The sequence below is a fragment of the Hylobates moloch genome, unplaced genomic scaffold (assembly GCF_009828535.3).
Source record: "Hylobates moloch isolate HMO894 unplaced genomic scaffold, HMol_V3 SCAFFOLD_1, whole genome shotgun sequence".
In the NCBI taxonomy this organism is placed as follows: Eukaryota; Metazoa; Chordata; class Mammalia; order Primates; family Hylobatidae; genus Hylobates; species Hylobates moloch.
Genome location: NW_026652276.1, coordinates 219,537,571 through 219,558,418, shown reverse-complemented (window position 1 = coordinate 219,558,418; position 20,848 = coordinate 219,537,571). Strand labels below are relative to the sequence as shown.

The window sequence follows — 20,848 nt, the reverse complement described above, 5'->3', positions numbered from 1 at the left end:
AATCATTATTCTTTATATTCCTTTTAAAATGTTATATAATTTTATAGATCAATTATCTAATGTTTGGCTCCTTTTATTTTAGAGATCTCCAGCATTTTAGGTTGCCTCATCAATAGTTGGCAAAAGAGGCCAGGCACGGTGGCTCACGCCTATAATCCCAACACTCTGAGAGGCCGAGGCGGGTGGATTACTCAAGGTCAGGAATTCGAGACCAGCCTGGCCAACATGGTGAAATGCCATGTCTACTAAAAATACAAAAATTAGCTGGGCATAGTGGTGCATGCCTGTAATCCCAGCTACTCATGAGGCTGAGATGAGAGAAGCACTCAAACCCAGGAGGAGGAGGTGGAAGTGAGCCAAGATCGCACCACTGTACTCCAGCCTGGGCAACAGCGCAAGACCCCATCTCAATTAAAAAAAAAAAAAAAAGAGGCCGGGTGCGGTGGCTCACGCCTGTAATCCCAGCACTTTGGGAGGCTGAGGCGGGCAGATCAAGAGGTCAGGAGATCTAGACCGTCCTGGCTAACATGGTGAAACCCCATCTCTACTAAAAATACAAGAAATTAGCCGGGCATGGTGACACCCACCTGTAGTCCCAGCTACTCGGGAGGCTGAGGCAGGAGAATGGTGTGAACCTGGGGGGTGGGGCTTGCAGTGAACGGAGATAGTGCCACTGAACTCCAGCCTGGGCAACAGAGTGAGACTCCATCCCCCGCCCCCCCCCAAAAAAAAGAGCTGGCAAAAGGTTCAAGATGTAATACACTTACCTGATTTGACTTTTCTACTGTACTGCTGGGAACCTCAGTAGTGTCCTTCACAAAAAAGTTATCTATGATGTGTCTCTCTGCACATTCTTGGCTGCAAACTGGGCATCGAATGACTCCAACTGGGAAAAACAAAATTATATTCTAAGTTTTAATACAAATATACTGAGTACTTAACCAATACATCTCATTCAAACTGTGACTTTGTTCTTTCTCAATGTCCATTCTTTTTAAATTCATACCTGCTGTCACTTAAAAACAATTGTCTATGTAAATATACTAATCTTATCTATACATCACACATGAAATATTAAACGATGCATAAATTCTGCATAATTTTAAATGAAATGCCTCTCTTCCCCCACATCATCATGGGCTAAATGCTTTTACTGTTTAGCAACTTCTCTGGCAGTGGTTTTCCAACAGAAATGTACAGAACCATATGGGAGATTCTCAAAAGAACAAGGAGCTCAGGTTTTCTCTAGACCTGCAAAATTAGGATTTCTGGAAGTGGAACACAGACATGCTCCTTTTGTTTAAAATCTCCACAGAGATTGTGAAATGCCATTTCCTTTTAACAAATGCAAACAGTATTCCTTTGAACAAAAAAGAATGGTCTTTCGTAGTGCTTGGTAAAAACAATAAATAAAAATAACAAGAGTTAAAACTCTAATATAAACGACCAGTTAATGGGTGCAGCACACCAACATGGCACATGTATACATATGTAACAAACCTGCACCCTAAAACTTAAATAAAAAAAAAACTCTAATATAAACTTGATGCCATATAATTTAAACTATGGAAGACTGCAATAAGGTTCCCAGATATATTTTTTAATGAAATGCATAAGAACAAATACAAAGTAATCCAAAGGCCAATGTCATTTGTATAAACAAACAACAAACATTTAATGAAAAAAAATTTTTTTTACAATAGCAACAAAAATATATTAAGTTCTTAGAAATAAATTTTAAAAGACTGTGAAGGTCGCTGTGCAGGAAAATATTAAGCTATATTTAAAAATATTTTAAAATATCTAAATCATGAAGAAAGCATGTTCACGATGGTAAAGATACCAATGCTCCCACAAACATATCTACAGATTCAATGCACCTCTACTAACAATCCCAACAGAAATTTCCATAAAATTTTGACAAACTGAGGGGACACGCCTACCAACTAATAAAACCTACTATAAAGCTATAACAATTAAAATGGTGTGATATTTTTTAAGGCTTACATAAATGTACATTTTATATATATCAGATGTTCACTAGAAATCAGTGGGAAAGGGATGAACTTTTCATGTTGCTGGAACAACTACTGGGGGTGGAGAATGAAATTAGATCCTACTTTATCTGATCTAAAAAAATAACTATTTTGAGTAGATTAACAACTATAAAACTTTCACAAGAAAATGTAAGAGAATATCTTTGTGACCTTGGAATACAAATTTATTGGAATAAATTTTTAAGCAAGAAAGAAAAAGCAAGAGCTATAAGGGAAAGATTAATATATTCACCTTTGTTACAGTTCTTTGTTACAGAACTACAGCTAGTGAAAACATTACCATGAACAAAATGAGAAGACAAGCCTCAAGCTGGAAGATCTATCTAAACACACAGTACTGGCAAAGAATTAATACTTAAAATCTGGAAAGATGTCACAATGCATTTCAGAGAAGAGAAAGATGGAGTAAACCTAATTTTCATTATGCCTCCAGCTTCACACAGCTAAGAACTCTAGACATTCTATATAAAACATTAAGTGTTACCCCCATTTTACAGATGAGGAAACTGAGTGCTACGACTGGCCCATGGTCACACAACCACTACTGACATGTCATGTGCACACTCTACAATGTAAGTACTTAAATGGAGATATAGCATGGACTTTAAAACTGTACAAGACCTAGATTAGCCCTCTTCATTGATTGCTCTGTAACTCCTAATCAATCTTTTTGAGCCTCTTTTTCATCTTCTATAAAAGAGTAATACAAGATAATCATCATGCTAGTTAACCTATTGAGAACTTGCTATGTTCTAGTTATTGTGCTCAATATTCCACTTCCATTAGAACAACTCTGAGGCAGGATTGTTGTAACGATTTTACATGAGTAAATGCACAAAACAGGTCTAGCCTAGGCTGGTACCTGATAAACCTGGGCAGTAAGCCCTGTACTGTCCAGCTAAAATCAGATGACAATAGCTGGCTCTTTCTGAATCAGGTAGATGAGGACCAGCACAATCTCATCTATATTGACTCCCTCAAAATATGATCTCTAAGGCTACAAATAAATTCTGAGTCATGGATATACCTCTACCTAATAAGGAACAATTAAAACCAAATGTTAGTAAATCCTAAATTTACATCTCTACCAGAATTTCATTCCCAAGCCCCAGATGTATCTTTTTTTCAGTACTAGAAAAACAAAGCACTACATATTACACAGTAAATACAATCATGAGCTGCATGATGGTTTTTTGTTGTTGTTGCTACTGTTTTCTTTTTTTGTTTTGTTTTGTTTTTGAGACAGTCTTGCCCTGTCTCCCAGGCTGGCGTGCAGCAACATGATCTTGGCTCACTGCAACCTCTGCCTCCCTGGTTCAAGCAATTCTCCTGCCTCAGCCTCCCAAGTAGCTGGGACTACAGGCGCGTGCCACCACACCCAGCTAATTTTTTGTATTTTTAGTACAGATGGGTTTTCACCATGTTAGCCAGGATGGTCTTGATCTCCTGACCTTTTGATCTGTCCACCTCAGCCTCCCAAAGTGCTGGGATTACAGGCATGACCCAGCACACCTGGCCACTGCATAACGTTTTTTTAGCCAACAATGGATCGCATATATGTCAGTGGTATCATAAAATTATAATGAAGCTGAAGGCCAGGTGTGGTGGCTCACACCTGTAATCCTAGCAATTTGGGAAGCCGAGGTGCGCAGATCACTTGAGGTCAGGAGTTCAAGACCAGCTTGGTCAACATGGGGAAACCCCATCTCTACTAAAAATGCAAAAGTTGGCTGGGTGCAGTGGCATGTGCCTGTAGTCCCAGCTACTCAGGAGGCTGAGGCAGGAGAATTGCTTGAACCCCAGGAGGCGGAGGTTGCAATGAGCCGAGATCATGCCACTGCACTCCAGCCTGGGTGACAGAGTGAGACTCCATCTCAAAAATAAATAAATAAATAAATAAATAAAAATAAAATGGAGCTGAAAAATTCCTATCACCTAGTGAAAACTGTGGTAATATTGATAATACTGTGGTGCGATGCATTACTCATGTGTTTAGGGTGATGCTGGTGTAAACAAGCCTACTGAGCTGCCAGTCATATAAAAGTAAATAATGTTCTAGGCCCCCTTCATATGCACTCATCACTCACTCCCTGACTCACCCAGAGCAAATTCCAGTCCTGCAAGCACAACCATGATAACTGCTCTATACAGGTGTACCTTTTTTTTTTTTAATCTTTTACACTGTATTTTTCTAGGTTTTAGATATGCTTAGATATAAAAATACCATTGTGTTACAGTATTCAGTACAGTAACATGCTGTACAGATTTGTAGCCTAGGAGCAACAGGCTGTACCATATTCTCTTGGTGTGTAGTAGGCTAAGCCATATAGGTTTGTGTAAGTATACCCTATGATATTTATACAACAAAATTGCCAAAACTGCACCACCACGCCTGGATAATTTTTTTTTTTATGTACAGACTGGGTCTCACTATATTGCCCAGGCTGCTCTCAAACTCCTGGGCTCAAGGGATCCTCCTGCCTTGGCCTCCCAAAGTGCTGGGATTACAGGCATAAGCCATGGTGCCTGGCCTTAATCCTTTTTTTTTTTTTTTTTTTTTTTTTTGAAACAAGTCCCACTCTGGTTGCCCAAGCTGGAATGCAGCAACATGATCTTGGCTCACTGCAGCCTCCACCTCTCGGGCTCAGGTGATTCTCCCACCTCAGCCTCCTGAATAGCTGGGACTACAGGCCTGTGCCACCACACTCCACTAATATTTTTGTATTTTTAGTAGAGACAGGGTTTCACTATGTTGTCCAGGATAGTCTCAAACTCCTGGCCTCAAGCAATCCGCCTGTCTCAGCCTCCCAGAGTGCTGGGATTCCAGGCTTATATAACCCACCATACCTGGCCTCTTATTCCTTTTTTCTACAAATGAAATGTTTCAAGCTTTTGGGTTTTGAGATGTGAATATGATTTGTTATCTCCTTTCTGTGAAGTTTTAGTTTCTAAACCTAAGCATAATGCAGGGCTTATGTTTTGACATTATGTGCTAGGAATGGCTTGTACTTCTTTTGACTGCCTAGCTCCACAAAAGAGATGTACGTGGATTTCAAGTCTCTTATTACACACGGTAGATCACAACACAAGTGAGTTAAATGACAGGATCATGATATGGATCACCACCAATCCAGCAACTTTATTCCAACATCCACGACAGACAAGGGAGAGGATAGATATAATGCAAAATAGTGTCGTCCGTGGTCCTGTCAATACCACTAATGGTATTGACTCTTACATACATAAATAACAAAAAAAACAAAAAACAAGTAAATGCTATCTACAAGAAATCTATTTCAAATATATAGAGAGAGGTTAAAGGAAAAAAAACAGAATGCTAACACATACACATTCAAATAATAAGCATATGTACAGGGCAGTGCTCCAGGTGGCCTTGAATCAAGCCAGTTCCCTGCCCTGACCCACATCTTTGTGCAACTGGATAACATGCTGGGAATGAAGCATCCTGAGGCAAGGAGGAGCTGGTTGGAAGAGCCTCAGTTTCTGTTCCTGTCATTCCCTCCACCCTCAAACAGGATGTCCTCCAATGCTTTAGCCCAGTGAATCATGTTGCTCCTGGGACATAAACCTTCTTTCCTGGGTCCCTTAGCTGTGGTCCACAGACAAGAGACCATCCACTCTGGGCAGCTTTCCCAAACCTTGAGGGACTGATTTGCAATGAATGCTAAGCTTCTCCTGTCCCTTGCTGCCCATCTGTGGGTAATAAAACTGGGCTTCATGTAACTTGTTGTGCTTATAAATGTTTTGACTCACTGGACTCAGGCAAGTAGTAAAAATACAGCCCACGATATAGTGGGCTAAAATGGTAACCAGTACACAGTGAACATCCTTCATAATATGAAGCCAGGAGGACTTAATAATAATACTCTCAGACAAAGCAGACTTCAGAACAAGGACTATTTACAAGAGATAAAGTGAGAACATGATAAAGGGGTTAACTCATCAAGACATAATCCTAAATGCATATGCATCTAATTAACAGAGCTTCTGAAAATATAATGTAGAAATTGACACAGCTAAACAAAATTTTTAAAAAAGACAAATCCACATTACATTTGTTGATTTCAACTCTCCCCTCTCAGAAATCAATAGAGCAGTAGACAGAAAAATCAGTAAACATATAGAAGACTTGAACAAAAGAATCAAACCTGATCCAACTGACATTTTTTTTTTTTTTTTTTTTGAGACGGAGTCTCGCTCTGTCGCCCGGGCTGGAGTGCAGTGGCGCAATCTCGGCTCACTGCAAGCTCCGCCTCCCGGGTTCACGCCATTCTCCTGCCTCAGCCTCTCCGAGTAGCTGGGACTACAGGCGCCCGCCACCACGCCCGGCTAATTTTTTGTATTTTTAGTAGAGACGGGGTTTCACCATGGTCTCGATCTCCTGACCTCGTGATCCGCCCGCCTCGGCCTCCCAAAGTGCTGGGATTACAAGCGTGAGCCACCGCGCCCGGCCCCAACTGACATTTAAAAAAACAATGTGTGCAGGCCAGGCGTGGTGGCTTACACCTGTAATCCCAGCACTTTGGAAGGCCAAGGCAGGAGGATCACCTGAGGTCAGGAGTTGAAGACCAGCCTGGTCAACATGGTGAAACTCCGTCTCTACTAAAGGTACAAAATTAGCCAAGCATGGTGGTGCATGCCTATAATCCCAGCTACTCGGGAGGAGGAGGTAGAATTGCTTGAACCCAGGAGGCAGAGGTTGCAGTGAGCTGAGATCACACCAGTGCACTCCAGCCTGGGCAAAACTCCATCTCGGGGAAAAAAAAAAAGAAAAAGAAAAAGAAAAAACTGTGAGCAGAAGGCACATTCTTTAAGCATGCATGAGATATTCACCAAGATATAACATATACAGGAAAATAAAACATGTGTAAATAAATTTACAACTAAACCCACACAGGGGGCCAGGCACACTGGCCATGCCTGTAACCCCAGTACTTTGGGAGGCCAAAGTGGGAGGATCACTTGAGCTCAAGAGTTCAAGACCAGCCTGGCCAACATGGTGAAACCCTGTCTCTACTAAAAATACAAAAATTAGCCTGGCGTGATGGCAGGCGCCTGTAATCCCAGCTACTCGGGAGGCTGAGGCAAGAGGATTGCTTGAACCCAGGAGGGAGAGGCTGCAGTAAGCCAAGATCGCACCCCACTGCACTCCAGCCTGGGCGACAGAGCGAGGCTCTGTCTCAAAAAAATAAAATAAAAAATAAAATAAAAAAAATTAGCCAGGAGTGGTGGCATGTGATTGTGGTCCCAGTTACTCAAGTGAGTTGAACAACACGATCAAGATGCTGAAGTGGGAGGATGGCTTGAGCCTGGGAGGCAGAGGTTGCAGTGAGCTGAGATTGCGCCACTGCACCCCAGCCTAGGTGACAGAGTGAGACCCTGTCTCAAAAAATAAATAAGTAAAAATAAAAATAAAAAAACCACACAGGGTCAGGCTTGGAGGCTCATGCCTGTAATCTCAGCACTTTGGACAGCCGAGGCAGGCGGATCACTTGAGCTCAGAAGTTCAAGACCAGCATGGACAACATGGTGAAACCCCATCTCTACAAATAAAAATAAAAAATTAGCCAGGTATGGTGGCGTGGGCCTGTAGTCTCAGCTACTTGGGAGGCTGAGGTGGGAGGATGGCTTAAGCCCAGGAGGCAGAGGTGGCAGTGAGCTGAGATTGCACCACTGCACTCCAGCCTGGGTGACAGAGCCAGACCCTGTCTCAAAAACCAACAACAGGCTGGGCGCGGTGATTCACACTTGTAATCGTAGCACTTTGGGAGGCCGAGGTGGATGGATCACCTGAGGTCAGGAGTTTGAGACCAGCCTGGCCAACATGGTGAAACCCTGTCTCTACTAAAAATACAAAAATTAGCTGTACGTGGTGGTAGGTGCCTAAATCCTAGCTACTTGGGAGGCTGAGGCAGGGAGATTGAACCCAGGAGGTGGAGGTTGCAGTGAGCCAAGATCAAGCTACTGCCCTCCAGCCTGGGAGACAGAGCGAGACTCTTTCTCCAAAAAAAAAAAAAAAAAAAAAAATTGAAATTGTAATTGAAAATCTTCCCATTAGCCAGGCGCAGTGGCTCACACCTGTAATACTAGCACTTTGGAAGGCCAAGGTGGGAGGACTGCTTGAGCCCAGGATTTCAAGACCAGCCTGGGAAACAAGGTGAAACTCCTTCTCTACAAAAAAGATCCAAACAGAACCAACCAAACAAAAAACCTTCCAACGAAGAAAAGTCTAGACCCAAAGGGCTCCACTGGTGAATTCTATTCAATATTTTAAAAAGATAAGACCATCCCTAAACAAACTCTTTCAGAAAAGAAATAATTCCAACCTTATTTTATGAGGCCAGTATTACCCTGATACTAAAATCGGACAGTCATTACAAGAAAAGAAAATTATAGAACAATCTCTCTCATAAACAAAAAGTAACAAAAAATCATTAACAGAACACTAGAAAATCAAACCCAGAAATACATAAAAATACATATACATCATGATTAAGCAGGGTTTATTCCTGAAATACAAGGTTGGTTGCGCATTCGAATAATGCATTATGTTAACAAAATAAGGGAGAAAAGCCTTATTTGATCATCTCAATATATCTGGAAAAAAAAATCTGAAAAATTTTGGCTGGGCACAGTGGCTCATGCCTGAAATCCCAGTGCTTTGCGAGGCTGAGGCAGGAGGATCACTACAGGCCTGGAGTTCAAGACCAGCCTGGGCCACATATTGAGATCTCATCTCTACTAAAGAAAATACAATTTGAAAAGGGGGAAAAAAATCTGAAAAATTCACCTATCCATAACAAACTTTCAAAAACCTGAGAACAGATGGAAACTTCTTCAACCTGATAAAGACCATCTCTGAAAAACCTACAGCTAATATATATTTAATGATGAAATACAGAATCCTTTCTGCTGTCACTGGGAAGAAGGCAAGGATGTCCACTCTTAGTACTTCTATTCAGAACTGTTTTAGTGAGTGCAAAAAGACACAATAAAAAATAAATCCAGATTGGAAAGGAAGAAGTAAAACTATATTCACAGGTGATGTGATTGTATATGCAAAAATTCCTAAAGCATTCCCAAAAAAAGCTACATAAAATAGGGGCAATATTAACCAAAGATATGCAGGACATGTATCATAAAAACCACAAAACGAAGATTAAAGAAGACCTAAATAGAGACATTAAAAACATTATTAGATTGGTAGACTCAATACAGTTGAGATTTTCCATGTCTCCAAACTGATCTAAAGATTCAATGCAATCCCAATTAAAATCCCAGCAGGGGATCTTTTTGTAGTAACTGACAAACTGATCCTAAAATTTAATGAAAATGCAAAAGACAGAGAATAGCGATAACAATTCAAAAATACCAAATTTGGAGGACTTATGCTACTTGATTTCAAGATTTACTATGGATAAAGCTACAGTAATCAGAGTGGTATTCGAGAAAGGAGAGAAATACAAACAATGAAACAGAATAGAGTCCAGAAACAGACATATACATATAGATTATATAACAAGTACTTAATCAGAGTCTCAAAAGGATGGACTGAGAGAAAATAAAATGGGCAAGAATTTTGTAGAAGTGAAGTAACAGAGCCTACAAGTTTCCCAAGTCCAATGACTCTCAAGTAGAACAAAAAGAAACTAACATCTAAATATATCACACTAGACCGGACATGGTGGCTCACACCTGTAATCCCAACATTTTGGGAGGCTGAAGCAGGAGGATTGCTTGAGGCCAGGAGTTTGAGACCAGCCTGGGCAAAACAATAAGATCCCATCCCTATAAAAAAAAGATAAAGAAAATAAATATACCATCCTAAAACTGCAGAAATTAAAGACAGAGAAGCCTTAAATACAAAGAAAAAAGGATGAATTAACATGAAAAAAGACAAAAGTAGGACTGTTAGCCTACTTTTGTCAGCTACAATGTAAGTCAGAACAGTAGAAGGCTGTCTTCCAAGTGCAAAAATTGCCTAACCAGAATCCTAAATCCAGCAGAAATATTGTTAAAGACTAAGATGCATTAGTTGAAACAGACTGTCAGAATCAATAATAAAATCCCACAATATGCTGCTATGTTGCCAATTCAATACATTTTGTAGGTTCACTACTTTTAGAGTTTACTTTTAGTTTAGATATAAACTTATTTTTGAATATGTAAAACATTTACATTGGTTCAAAAGTCAAAAACTTATTAAAAAGTATAGCAAATTTCTCTTCCATCTTTATCACTCAATTCCATTTGCCCTACTTCACCTTCCCTATAAATAATCATTTTTATTAAGCCGTGTTTTCTGGTATGCGAGTATTTTTTTTCCTTTTTCCTAGAAGTTCTTTTTGCAAAAAACACTGTACTGCAGCTTTTTGTTGTTGTTGTTTTCACTTAACAATACATCCTGGTGATCACTCCATAACAGTGAATACAGATCTACCTGCATTCTTTTTTTCCCTACATTGTATGTACCTCAACCAGTCTGTTTTATAGCTTATTTCCCATCTTTTGCTATTACAATGATGACTCAATGAATAACTCTGCCTACATGTCACTTCACTAGTGGCAGATGTACCCTTAAAATAAATTCTTAGAAGTGGGTTTGTGGGTCAAAGGATAAAAAAAACCTGCAATTTTGTTAGAAACAACCAAATATACTCTTGTTGGAAATGTATAACAATATCCAGTTTCTCAAAGTCTCAAATAGAGTATGCTAACAAACATTTGGATTTTTGCCTGACAGGTGAAAAATAGCTATATTGGTAAAGTTTCAGTTGACACACTCCTTATTGTAAGGTTTAACATCTTTCTTTTTGTTGTTGTTTCATCTTTTTTTCTTTTTTGAAACACAGAAGGGGTGTTGCTATGTTGCCCAGGATGGTTTTGAACTCTTGCCATCAAGTGGTCCTCCTGCCTCAACCTCCCAAAGTGCTGGGATTACAGGCATGAGCCACCATTCATATTAATCACAGAAGTAATTCCAGACTAAGAGAAACATGGCCAGGTGTGGTGGCTCACACCTGTAATCCTAATACTTTGGGAGGCCGAGGCGGGAGGGTCACTTGAGGCCAGCTGTTCAAGAGCAGCCTGGGGAACACAGTGAGACCCTGTCTCCATTTAAAAAATAGTAACACTAGGCGCAGTGGCTCACGCCTGTAATCCCAGCACTTTGGGAGGTGGAGGTGGACAGATCACCTGAGGTCAGGAGTTTGAGACCTGACTGGCCAACACGGTGAAACCTCATCTCTACTAAAAATAAAAAAATTAGCTGGGCACGGTGGCAGGCGCCTGTAATCCCGGCTACTTGGGAGGCTGAGGCGAGATAATTGCTTGAACCCAGGAGGCGGAGGTTCCAGTGAGCTGAGATTGCGCCATTGCACTCCAGCCTGGGCATCAAGAGTGAAACTCCATCTCCAAAATAATAATAATAATAACAATAACAACAACAATAATAAACAGATATAAAGGGCATTTTTGGGAAAAGGGGAAAAACGGAAGACAGACTTGTATTAGACTATTGGGAAATAATATCTATTTTAGACAGCTGTGATAAGGTTATTGGTATTATCAAGGTGACTGTCTTACCTTTGGTAAGAGACTGGCATGCATAAACCAGCTATCATGACCCATTCCATAGTCCTGCTGCAACATGGGGACAGCGTTCCTAGAGTGGCTCGCTGTTGCTATAGTGAACAGTAAAGACTTTGTGCTCTAAAATGCTGGGGTGTGATTAATTGGTATGGCAGTTCCCTGAGGATCAGCAGAGATGGTTGGCTATATTTGACCCCCTTAGGCTTATGGCGGCTTCTCTGATGACATCTATCAGAACATTTAAAAAGGAATGCACACTATTTTTAAAAATCTAGACATCTTAAAATATGAGAGGCTGCAAGCAGATACAGAGATAATGGGACAGAAACTTCAGTAACACACATAACAAGGAACAAAGACTTCGCAAAAATCGCTTGGAAAAGTCACTATAGTAATAGACAACTTTAGACCTCAACAAACAACAAAATAAATCCCTGAGTAGAAGGAGAATCTGTTTTCCAGAGTTACCAACACATTATAATACTTAAATTGTTTGGTTCTCAACAAACGAGTTATAAATCATAGAAGGTACATAGCTGGTTCATAGGAAAAAAATAATTTGACAGAAAACTATCCCTGGGACAGCCCAGACAGTAAAACTACTAGTCAAAGATGTTAAATCAACTGTCTCAAATATGCTCAGTGAGATAAAAGAAACTATGCGAAGAGCTAAAGGATATCAGAAGAGTATATGAACAAACAGGGAATGTCAGTAAAGAGACACACATTATAGAAAAGAACCAAAATGAAATTCTGAAGCTGAAAAGCCCAAGAGCTAAAATGAAAAATTCATATAGCAGTACAATGGCAGATTTGAGCAGGAGGAAGAAACAGCAAACTTGAAGATAAAATAATTGAAATTATCCAGTCTGAAGATTAAAATGAAAAAATAAAGAAAAAATTAACAGAACCTAAGGCACCAGTGGAACACCACTGAACAAGTGCTAGAAGAGAGAGGCAAAAAACATATGGAATAATTAATACCTAAAAACTTCCTAAATTTGATGAAGAACATGAATCCATGCATGTAAGATGCTCAGTAAGCTCCAAGCAGGATAAACTCAGATCTTGTTACTGCGGTAACTTTAGAACTATAATATTTCAATGTCTAAGGGATGGCTTATTTTTGCTTGCTGATGGCTGGCACAGTCCATTTGAGACTTTCCCCAAACTATTCTGCAAGAGCAGTAGCCTCTCCCTTCATCAAGCACTCCCCTGACTCCACAGACTGAAAGTTGATTCTGGTCATTTTTTTCCAGTTTACTGGTTGTTTCAATGTAAGGATTAACTCCTAGAAATTCCTGCTCTGCTACTTTGCAGGATGTCCGCTTCACCAAAATTAAAACTACAGTACATCAAAGGACATTATCAAGACGGTAAAAAGACAACCCACAGAATGGGAGAAAATATTTGCAAATCATGTATCTTGTAAGTGCTTAGTATCCAGAATATATAAACTTTTACAAGAAAAATACAAAAATAGGTAAAGAACTTGAATAGACATTTCTTTTCTTTTTTTTTTTTTTTTGGAGACAGAGTATTATCCTATTGCCCAGGCTAGAGGACAGTGATACAATCACAGCTCACTGCAGCCTCCATCTCCTAGGCTCAAGTGTTCCTCCTGCCTCAGCCTCCTGAGTGGCTGAGACTACAGTCATGTACCACCATGCCTAGCTAAATTTTTTTACTTATATTTTTGTAGAGACAGGGTCTCCCTATGTTGCTCAGTGTGGTCTTGAACTCCTGGGCTCAAGTGATCCTCCCACCTCAGACTCCCGAATAGCTGGGATTTTAAGTGTTGAGCCACTGTGCCTATCCGACATTTCTCCGAAGAAGATTAAAAAAAAAAATAGCAACCAACAAGCATATGAAATGATTTTCAACATCATTTGGGAAACGCAAATCAAAACCACAATGAGATTACCACTTCACACCCACTAGGGATGGCGCTCATCCAAAAAATTAAATAAATAAAAGGAAAAATAAATGCTGTCCAGGATGTGGAGAAATTATAACTCTTGTGCACTGCTGACACGATGCAAATGGTGGAGCTGCTGTGGTAACAGTTTGGTAGTTCACCAAAAAGCTAACAGCCATTCTACTCCTATACACCCAAAAAGAACTGAAAACAGGGACTAACAGATATTTGGACACCAATGTTCATAGCAGTATTATTCATAAGCGCTAAAGAGTGGGCAGCCTAAATATCCACTAAAAGATCAATGTGTAAATAAATTGTGCTATACCCTTACAATGGAGTATTATTCACCCATAAGAAGTGAAGTCTGATATATGCTACGCTATGGATAAAACTTGAAAATATTATGCTAAAGGAAGTAAGTCAGACCAGAAAAGGACAAATATTGTATAATTCTATTTTTATGAGGTTCTAGAACAGGCAAACTCACAAGGACAGAAGGAAAGAGGAGCAGCACGATAGCAGTTGTCAAGAACAAGCGCCTTACGAAAGGCAGCAAAGGGAGCCAAGAAGGTAGTTGATCCATTTTCTTAGAAAGATTGGTACGATGTGAAAGCTCCTGCTATGTCCAAGAAATATCAGAAAGACACTAGTCACCAGAACCAAGGAACAAAAATTGCATCTGATGGTCTCAAGGGTTATGTGTTTGCAGTGAGTCTTGTTGACTTGAAGAATGATGAAGTTGCATTTAGAAAATTCAAACTGAGCCGGGCGCGGTGGCTCACGCTTGTAATCCCAGCACTTTGGGAGGCCGAGGCGGGCGGATCACGAGGTCAGGAGATCGAGACCATGGTGAAACCCCGTCTCTACTAAAAATACAAAAAATTAGCCGGGCGTGGTGGCGGGCGCCTGTAGTCCCAGCTACTCGGACAGGCTGAGGCAGGAGAATGGCGTGAACCCGGGAGGCGGAGCTTGCAGTGAGCCGAGATCGCGCCACTGCACTCCAGCCTGGGTGATAGAGCGAGACTCCGTCTCAAAAAAAAAAAAAAAAAAAAAAGAAAATTCAAACTGATTGTCAAAGATGTTCAGGGCAAAAACTGCCTGACTTAACTTCCATGGCATGGGTCTTACTCCAGGACAAAATGTGTTCCAGGGTGAAAAAATGGCAGACCACGATTGAAGCTCATGTTGACATCAAGACTACTACTGATGATTACTTGTTTCATCTGTTCTGTATTGGTTTTACTAAAAAACCAACAATCAGATACAGAAGACCTCTTATGCTCTGCACCAACAGGACTGCCAAACCCAGAAGAAGATGCTGGAAATCATGACCTGAGAGGTACAGACAAATAACATGAAAAGATGTGGTCAATACATTGATTCCGGATAGCACTGGAAAAAACATAGAAAAGGCTTGCCGATCTATTTCTCCTCTCCATGATGTTTTCAGAAGAAATGCAAAAATGCTGAAGAAGCCCAGGTTTGAACTGGAAAAATTCATGGAGCTTCATAGTGAAGGTAGCAGTTCTGGAAAAGCAACTGGGGATGAGATACGTGCTAAAGTTGAATGAGCTGTTGGATATGAACCACTGTCCAATAATCTGTTTTCTAATTGTGGCAAATAAAAAGTTCCATTTGTGAAAGCAGAAAAGAGGTTACCAGGGGCTAGGAGGAAGGGGCAATAGGGAGGAGTTCTTGCTTAACGGATAAAGAAGTTCTGCTCAGAGAAAAGCTGAAAATTCTAAAAACCAGAGCGCCTCTTCTCCAAAAGATCGCAGCTCCTCGCCAGCAACGGAACCCATCGCAAGGAAGCTAAAAACCTTGAAAAAAGATTAGACGAATGGCTAATGAGCATAAACAGTGTAGAGAAGACCTTAAACGACCTATGGAGCTGAAAACCACGGCATGAGAACTAGGTGATGCATGCACAAGCTTCAGTAGCCGATTCAATCAACTGGAAGAAAGGGTATCAGTGACTGAAGATCAAATAAATGAAATGAAGCGAGAAGAGAAGTTTAGAGAAAAAAGAGTAAAAAGAAACGAACAAAGCCTCCAAGAAATATGGGACTATCTGAAAAGACCAAATCTATGTCTGATTGGTGTACCTGAAAGCGATGGGGAGAATGGAACCAAGCTGGAAAACACCCTTCAGGTTATTATCCAAGAGAACTTCCCCAACCTAGCAAGGCAGGCCAACATTCAAATTCAGGAAATACAGAGAACACCACAAAGATACTCCTCGAGAAGAGCAACCCCAAGACACATAATTGTCAGATTCACCAAGGTTGAAATGAAGGAAAAAACGTTAAGCGTGGCCAGAAGGAAAGGTCAGGTTACCCCCAAAGGGAAGCCCATCAGACTAACAGTGGATCTCTCAGCAGAAACTCTAAAAGCCAAGAGAGTGGGGGCCAATATTCAACAGTCTTAAAGAAAAGATTTTCAACCCAGAATTTCACATCCAGCCAAACCAAGCTTCATAAGTGAAGGAGAAATAAAATCCTTTACAGACAAGCAAATGCTGAGAGATTTTGTCACCACCAGGCCTGCCATACCAGAGCTCCTCCTGAAGGAAGCAATAAACATGGAAAGGAACAACTGAGACCAGCCACTGCAAAAACATGCCAAATTGTAAAGACCATCGATGCTAGGAAGAAACTGCATCAACTAACGGGCAAAATAACCAGCTAACAATATAATGACAGGATCAAATTCACACATAACAATATTAACCTTAAATGTAAATGGGCTAAATGCTCCAATTAAAAGACAAAGACTGGCAAATTGGATCAAGAGTCAAGATCCATCAGTGTGCTATATTCGGGAGACCCATCTCACGTGCACAGACACACATAGGCTCAAAATAAAGGGATGGAGGAAGATCTACCAAACAAATGGAAAGCAAAAAAAAGCAGAGGTTGCAATCCTAGTCTCTGATAAAACAGACTTTAAACCAACAAAGATCAAAGAGACAAAGAAGGCCAATACATAATGGTAAAGGGATCAGTTCAACAAGAAGAGCTAACTAACCTAAATATATATGCACCCAATACAGGAGCACCCAGATTCATACAGCAAGTCCTTAGAGACCTACAAAGAGACTTAGACTCCCACACAATAATAATGGGAGATTTTAACACCCCACTGTCAACATTAGACACATCAATGAGACAGAATGTTAACAAGGATATCCAAGACTTGAACTCAGCTCTGCACCAAGCAGACCTAAGAGACATCTACAGAACTCTCCACCCCAAATCAACAGAATATACATTCTTCTCAGCACCACATGACACTTATTCCAAAATTGACCACATAGTTGGAAGTAAAGCACTCCTCAGCAAATGTAAAAGAACAGAAATCACAACAAACTGTCTCTCAGACCACACTGTGCAATCAAATTAGAACTCAGGACTAAGAAACTCACTTAAAACCACACAACTACATGAAAACTGAAAAACCTGCTCCTAAATGACTACTGGGTACATAATGAAATGAAGGCAGAAATAAAGATGTTCTTTGAAACCAATGAGAACAATGACACAATGTACCAGAATCTCTGGGACACATTTAAAGCAGTGTGTGGAGGGAAATTTATAGCACTAAATGCCCACAAGAGAAAGCAGGAAAGATCTAAAATTGACACCCTAACATCACAATTAAAGGAACTAGAGAAGCAAGAGCAAACAAATTCAAAAGCTAGCAGAAGGCAAGAAATAACTAAGATCAGAGCAGAACTGAAGGAGATAGAGACACAAAAAACCCTTCAAAAAAGATTCATGAATCCAGGAGCTGGTTTTTTTGAAAAGATCAACAAAATAGACCGTTAGCAAGACTAATGAAGAAAAGAGAGAAGACTCAAACAGACGCAATAAAAAACGATAAAGGGGATATCACCACCGATCCCACAGAAATACAAACTACCATCAGAGAATACTATAAACACCTCTACAGAAATAAGCTAGAAAATCTAAAAGAAATGGATAAATTCCTGGACACATACACCCTCCCAAGATTAAACAAGGAAGAAGTTGAATCCCTGAATAGACCAATAACAGGCTCTAAAATTGAGGCAATAATTAATAGCCTACCAACGAAAAAAAGTCCAGGACCAGACATATTTACAGCCAATTTCTACCAGAGGGACAAAGAGGAGCTGGTACCATTCCTTCTGAAACTACTCCAATCAACAGAAAAACAGGGAATCCTCCCTATCTCATTTTATGAGGCCAGCATCATAAATCTGCCAAGCCTGGCAGAGACACACAAAAAAAGAGAATTTTAGACCAATATCCCTGATGAACATCGATGCAAAAATTCTCAATAAAATACTGGCAAACCAAATCCGGCAGCACATCAAAAAGCTTATTCACCAAGATCAAGTTGGCTTCATCCCTGGGATGCAAGGCTGGTTCAACATATGCATATTGATAAACGTAATCCATCACATAAACAGAACCAAAGACAAAACCCACATGATTATCTCAATAGATGCAGAAAAGGCCTCTGACAAAATTCAACAGCGCTTCATGCTGCAAACTCTCAATAAACTAGGTATTGATGGAACGTATCTCAAAATAATAAGAGCTATTTATGACAAACCCACAGCCAATATCATACTGAATGGGCAAAAACTGACCTTTGAAAAATTCCCTTTGAAAATTGGCACAAGACAGGGATGCCCTCTCTCACCACAGTGTTGGAAGTTCTGGCCAGGGCAATCAGGCAAGAGAAAGAAATAAAGGGTATTCGATTAGGAAAAGAGGAAGTCAAATTGTCCCTGTTTGCAGATGACATGATTGTATATTTAGAAAACCCCATTGTCTCAGTCCAAAATCTCCTTAAGCTGATAAGCAACTTCAGCAAAGTCTCAGGATACAAAATCAATGTGCAAAAATCACAAGCATTCTTATACACCAATAACAGACAAACAGCCAAATCATGAGTGAACTCCCATTCACAACTGCTTCAAAGAGAATAAAATACCAAGGAACCAAACTTACAAGAGACGTGAAGGACCTCTTCAAGGAGAACTACAAACCACTGCTCAATGAAATAAAAGAGGACACAAACAAATGGAAGAACATTCCATGCTTATGGATAGGAAGAATCAGTATCGTGAAAATGGCCATACTGCCCAAGGTAATTTATAGATTCAGTGCCATTCCCATCAAGTTACCAATGACTGTCTTCACAGAACTGGAAAAAAACTACTTTAAAGTTCATATGGAACCATAAAAGAGCCCGCACTGCCAAGAGAATCCTAAGCCAAAAGAACAAAGCTGGAGGCATCACGCTACCTGACTTCAAAGTACACTACAAGGCTACAGTAACCAAAACAGCATGGTACTGGTACCAAAACAAAGATACAGACCAGTGGAACGGAATACAGGCCTCAGAAATAACATCAGACATCTATAACCATCTGATCTTTGACAAACCTGACAAAAACAAGAAATGGGGAAAGGATTCCCTATTCAATAAATGGTGCTGGGAAAACTGGCTAGCCAGATGTAGAAATCTGAAACTGGATCCCTTTCTTACACCTTATACAAAAATTAATTCAAAATGGATTAAAGACTTAAATGTTAGACCCAAAACCATAAAAACCCTAGAAGAAAACCTAGGCAATACCATTCAGGGCATAGGCATGGGCAAGGACTTCATGACTGAAACACCAAAAACAATGGCAACAAAAGCCAAAATAGACAAATGGGATCTAATTAAACTAAAAAGCTTCTGCACAGCAAAAGAAACTGCCATCAGAGTGAACAGGCAACCTACAGAATGGGAGAAAATTTTCGCAATTTACCTATCTGACAATGGGCTAATATCCAGAATCTACAAAGAACGTAAATTTACAAGAAAAAAATCAAACAACCCCATCAAAAAGTGGGCAAAGAATATGAACAGACACTTTTCAAAAGAAAACATTTATGCAGCCAACAGACACATGAAAAATGCTCATCATCACTGGTCATCAAAGAAATGCAAATCAAAACCACAATGAGATACCATCTCACACCAGTTAGAATGGCGATCATTAAAAAGTCAGGAAACAACACGTGCTGGAGAGGATGTGGAGAAATAGGAACACTTTTACACTGCTGGTGGGAGTGTAAACTGGTTCAACCATTGTGGAAGATAGTGTGGCGATTCCTCAAGGATCTAGAACTAGAAATACCATTTGACCCAGTGATCCCGTTACTGGGTATATACCCAAAGGATTATAAATCATGCTACTATAAAGACATGCACATGTATGTTTATTGCGGCATTATTCACAATAGCAAAGACTTGGAACCAACCCAAATGTCCAACAGTGATCGACCGGATTAAGAAAATGTGGCACATATACACCATGGAATACTATGCAGCCATAAAAAAGGATGAGTTCATGTCCTTTGTAGGGACATGGATGAAGCTGGAAACCATCATTCTGAGCAAACAGAAAACCAAACACCGCATGTTCTCACTCATAGGTGGGAATTGAACAATGAGAACACTTGGACACAGGAAGGGGAACATCACACAATGCGGCCTGTTGTGGGGTGATGGGATGGGGGAGGCATAGCATTAAGAGAAATACCTAATGTAAATGATGAGTTAATGGGTGCAGCAAACCAACATGGCACATGTATATATATGCAACAAACCTGCACGTTGTGCACATGTACCCTAGAACTTAAAGTATAATTAAAAAAAAAAAAAGTTCTTCTCAGGATGATGAAAAAGTTCTGGAAATAGTAGTGAAAGTTACAGAACACTATGAATGTACTTAATGCCACAGAATTATATACTTGAATATGATTAAAGTAGTAAATTTTATGTTATGTATATTTTACTACTGTAAAAAAAAGTACTCGAAACATTGACAAGGCATAGTAAAATATTCCCAAAGAAAATAAAAGGAAATTAATAAAATGAAATAGAACTATTAATGTATTTTTTCAAAGAAACCAATAAAATTGAAAATCCATATTGAGGAAAGAGAAAGAAATAGGGAAGGCCTACAAAATCACCGGGAATGAAAAAGAAAATTCATAACTTTAGATGATACAGAGAAACAATTACCAAGAGGTTATTATCAACTACCTATATCAATAACATTGAAAATTTACATAAAATGTACAAATTCCTAGAAAAAAAGAAACTGTCTACCATAGTATCTCAAGTAGAAGAGTCCTATAGATAAACCTTTAAGAAAACTGAATCCAGAGTTAAAATCTTCCCACAAAGAAAGGCCCAGTCCCTGACTGCT

At 39.8% G+C, this 20,848-nt stretch overlaps 1 protein-coding gene across 4 annotated transcripts in view; it reads right to left on the bottom strand.

The window, feature by feature from the left end:
* TRIM24 (tripartite motif containing 24) overlaps positions 1-20,848 on the bottom strand; it is a 127,053-nt gene that overhangs the window by 81,006 nt on the left and 25,199 nt on the right. For all 4 annotated transcript variants that reach the window (XM_032761879.2, XM_032761877.2, XM_032761878.2 and 1 more), the window contains exon 2: positions 768-886. In XM_032761879.2, the coding sequence (XP_032617770.1) occupies positions 768-886 (119 nt within the window). The remainder of the gene's footprint in view (positions 1-767; positions 887-20,848) is intronic.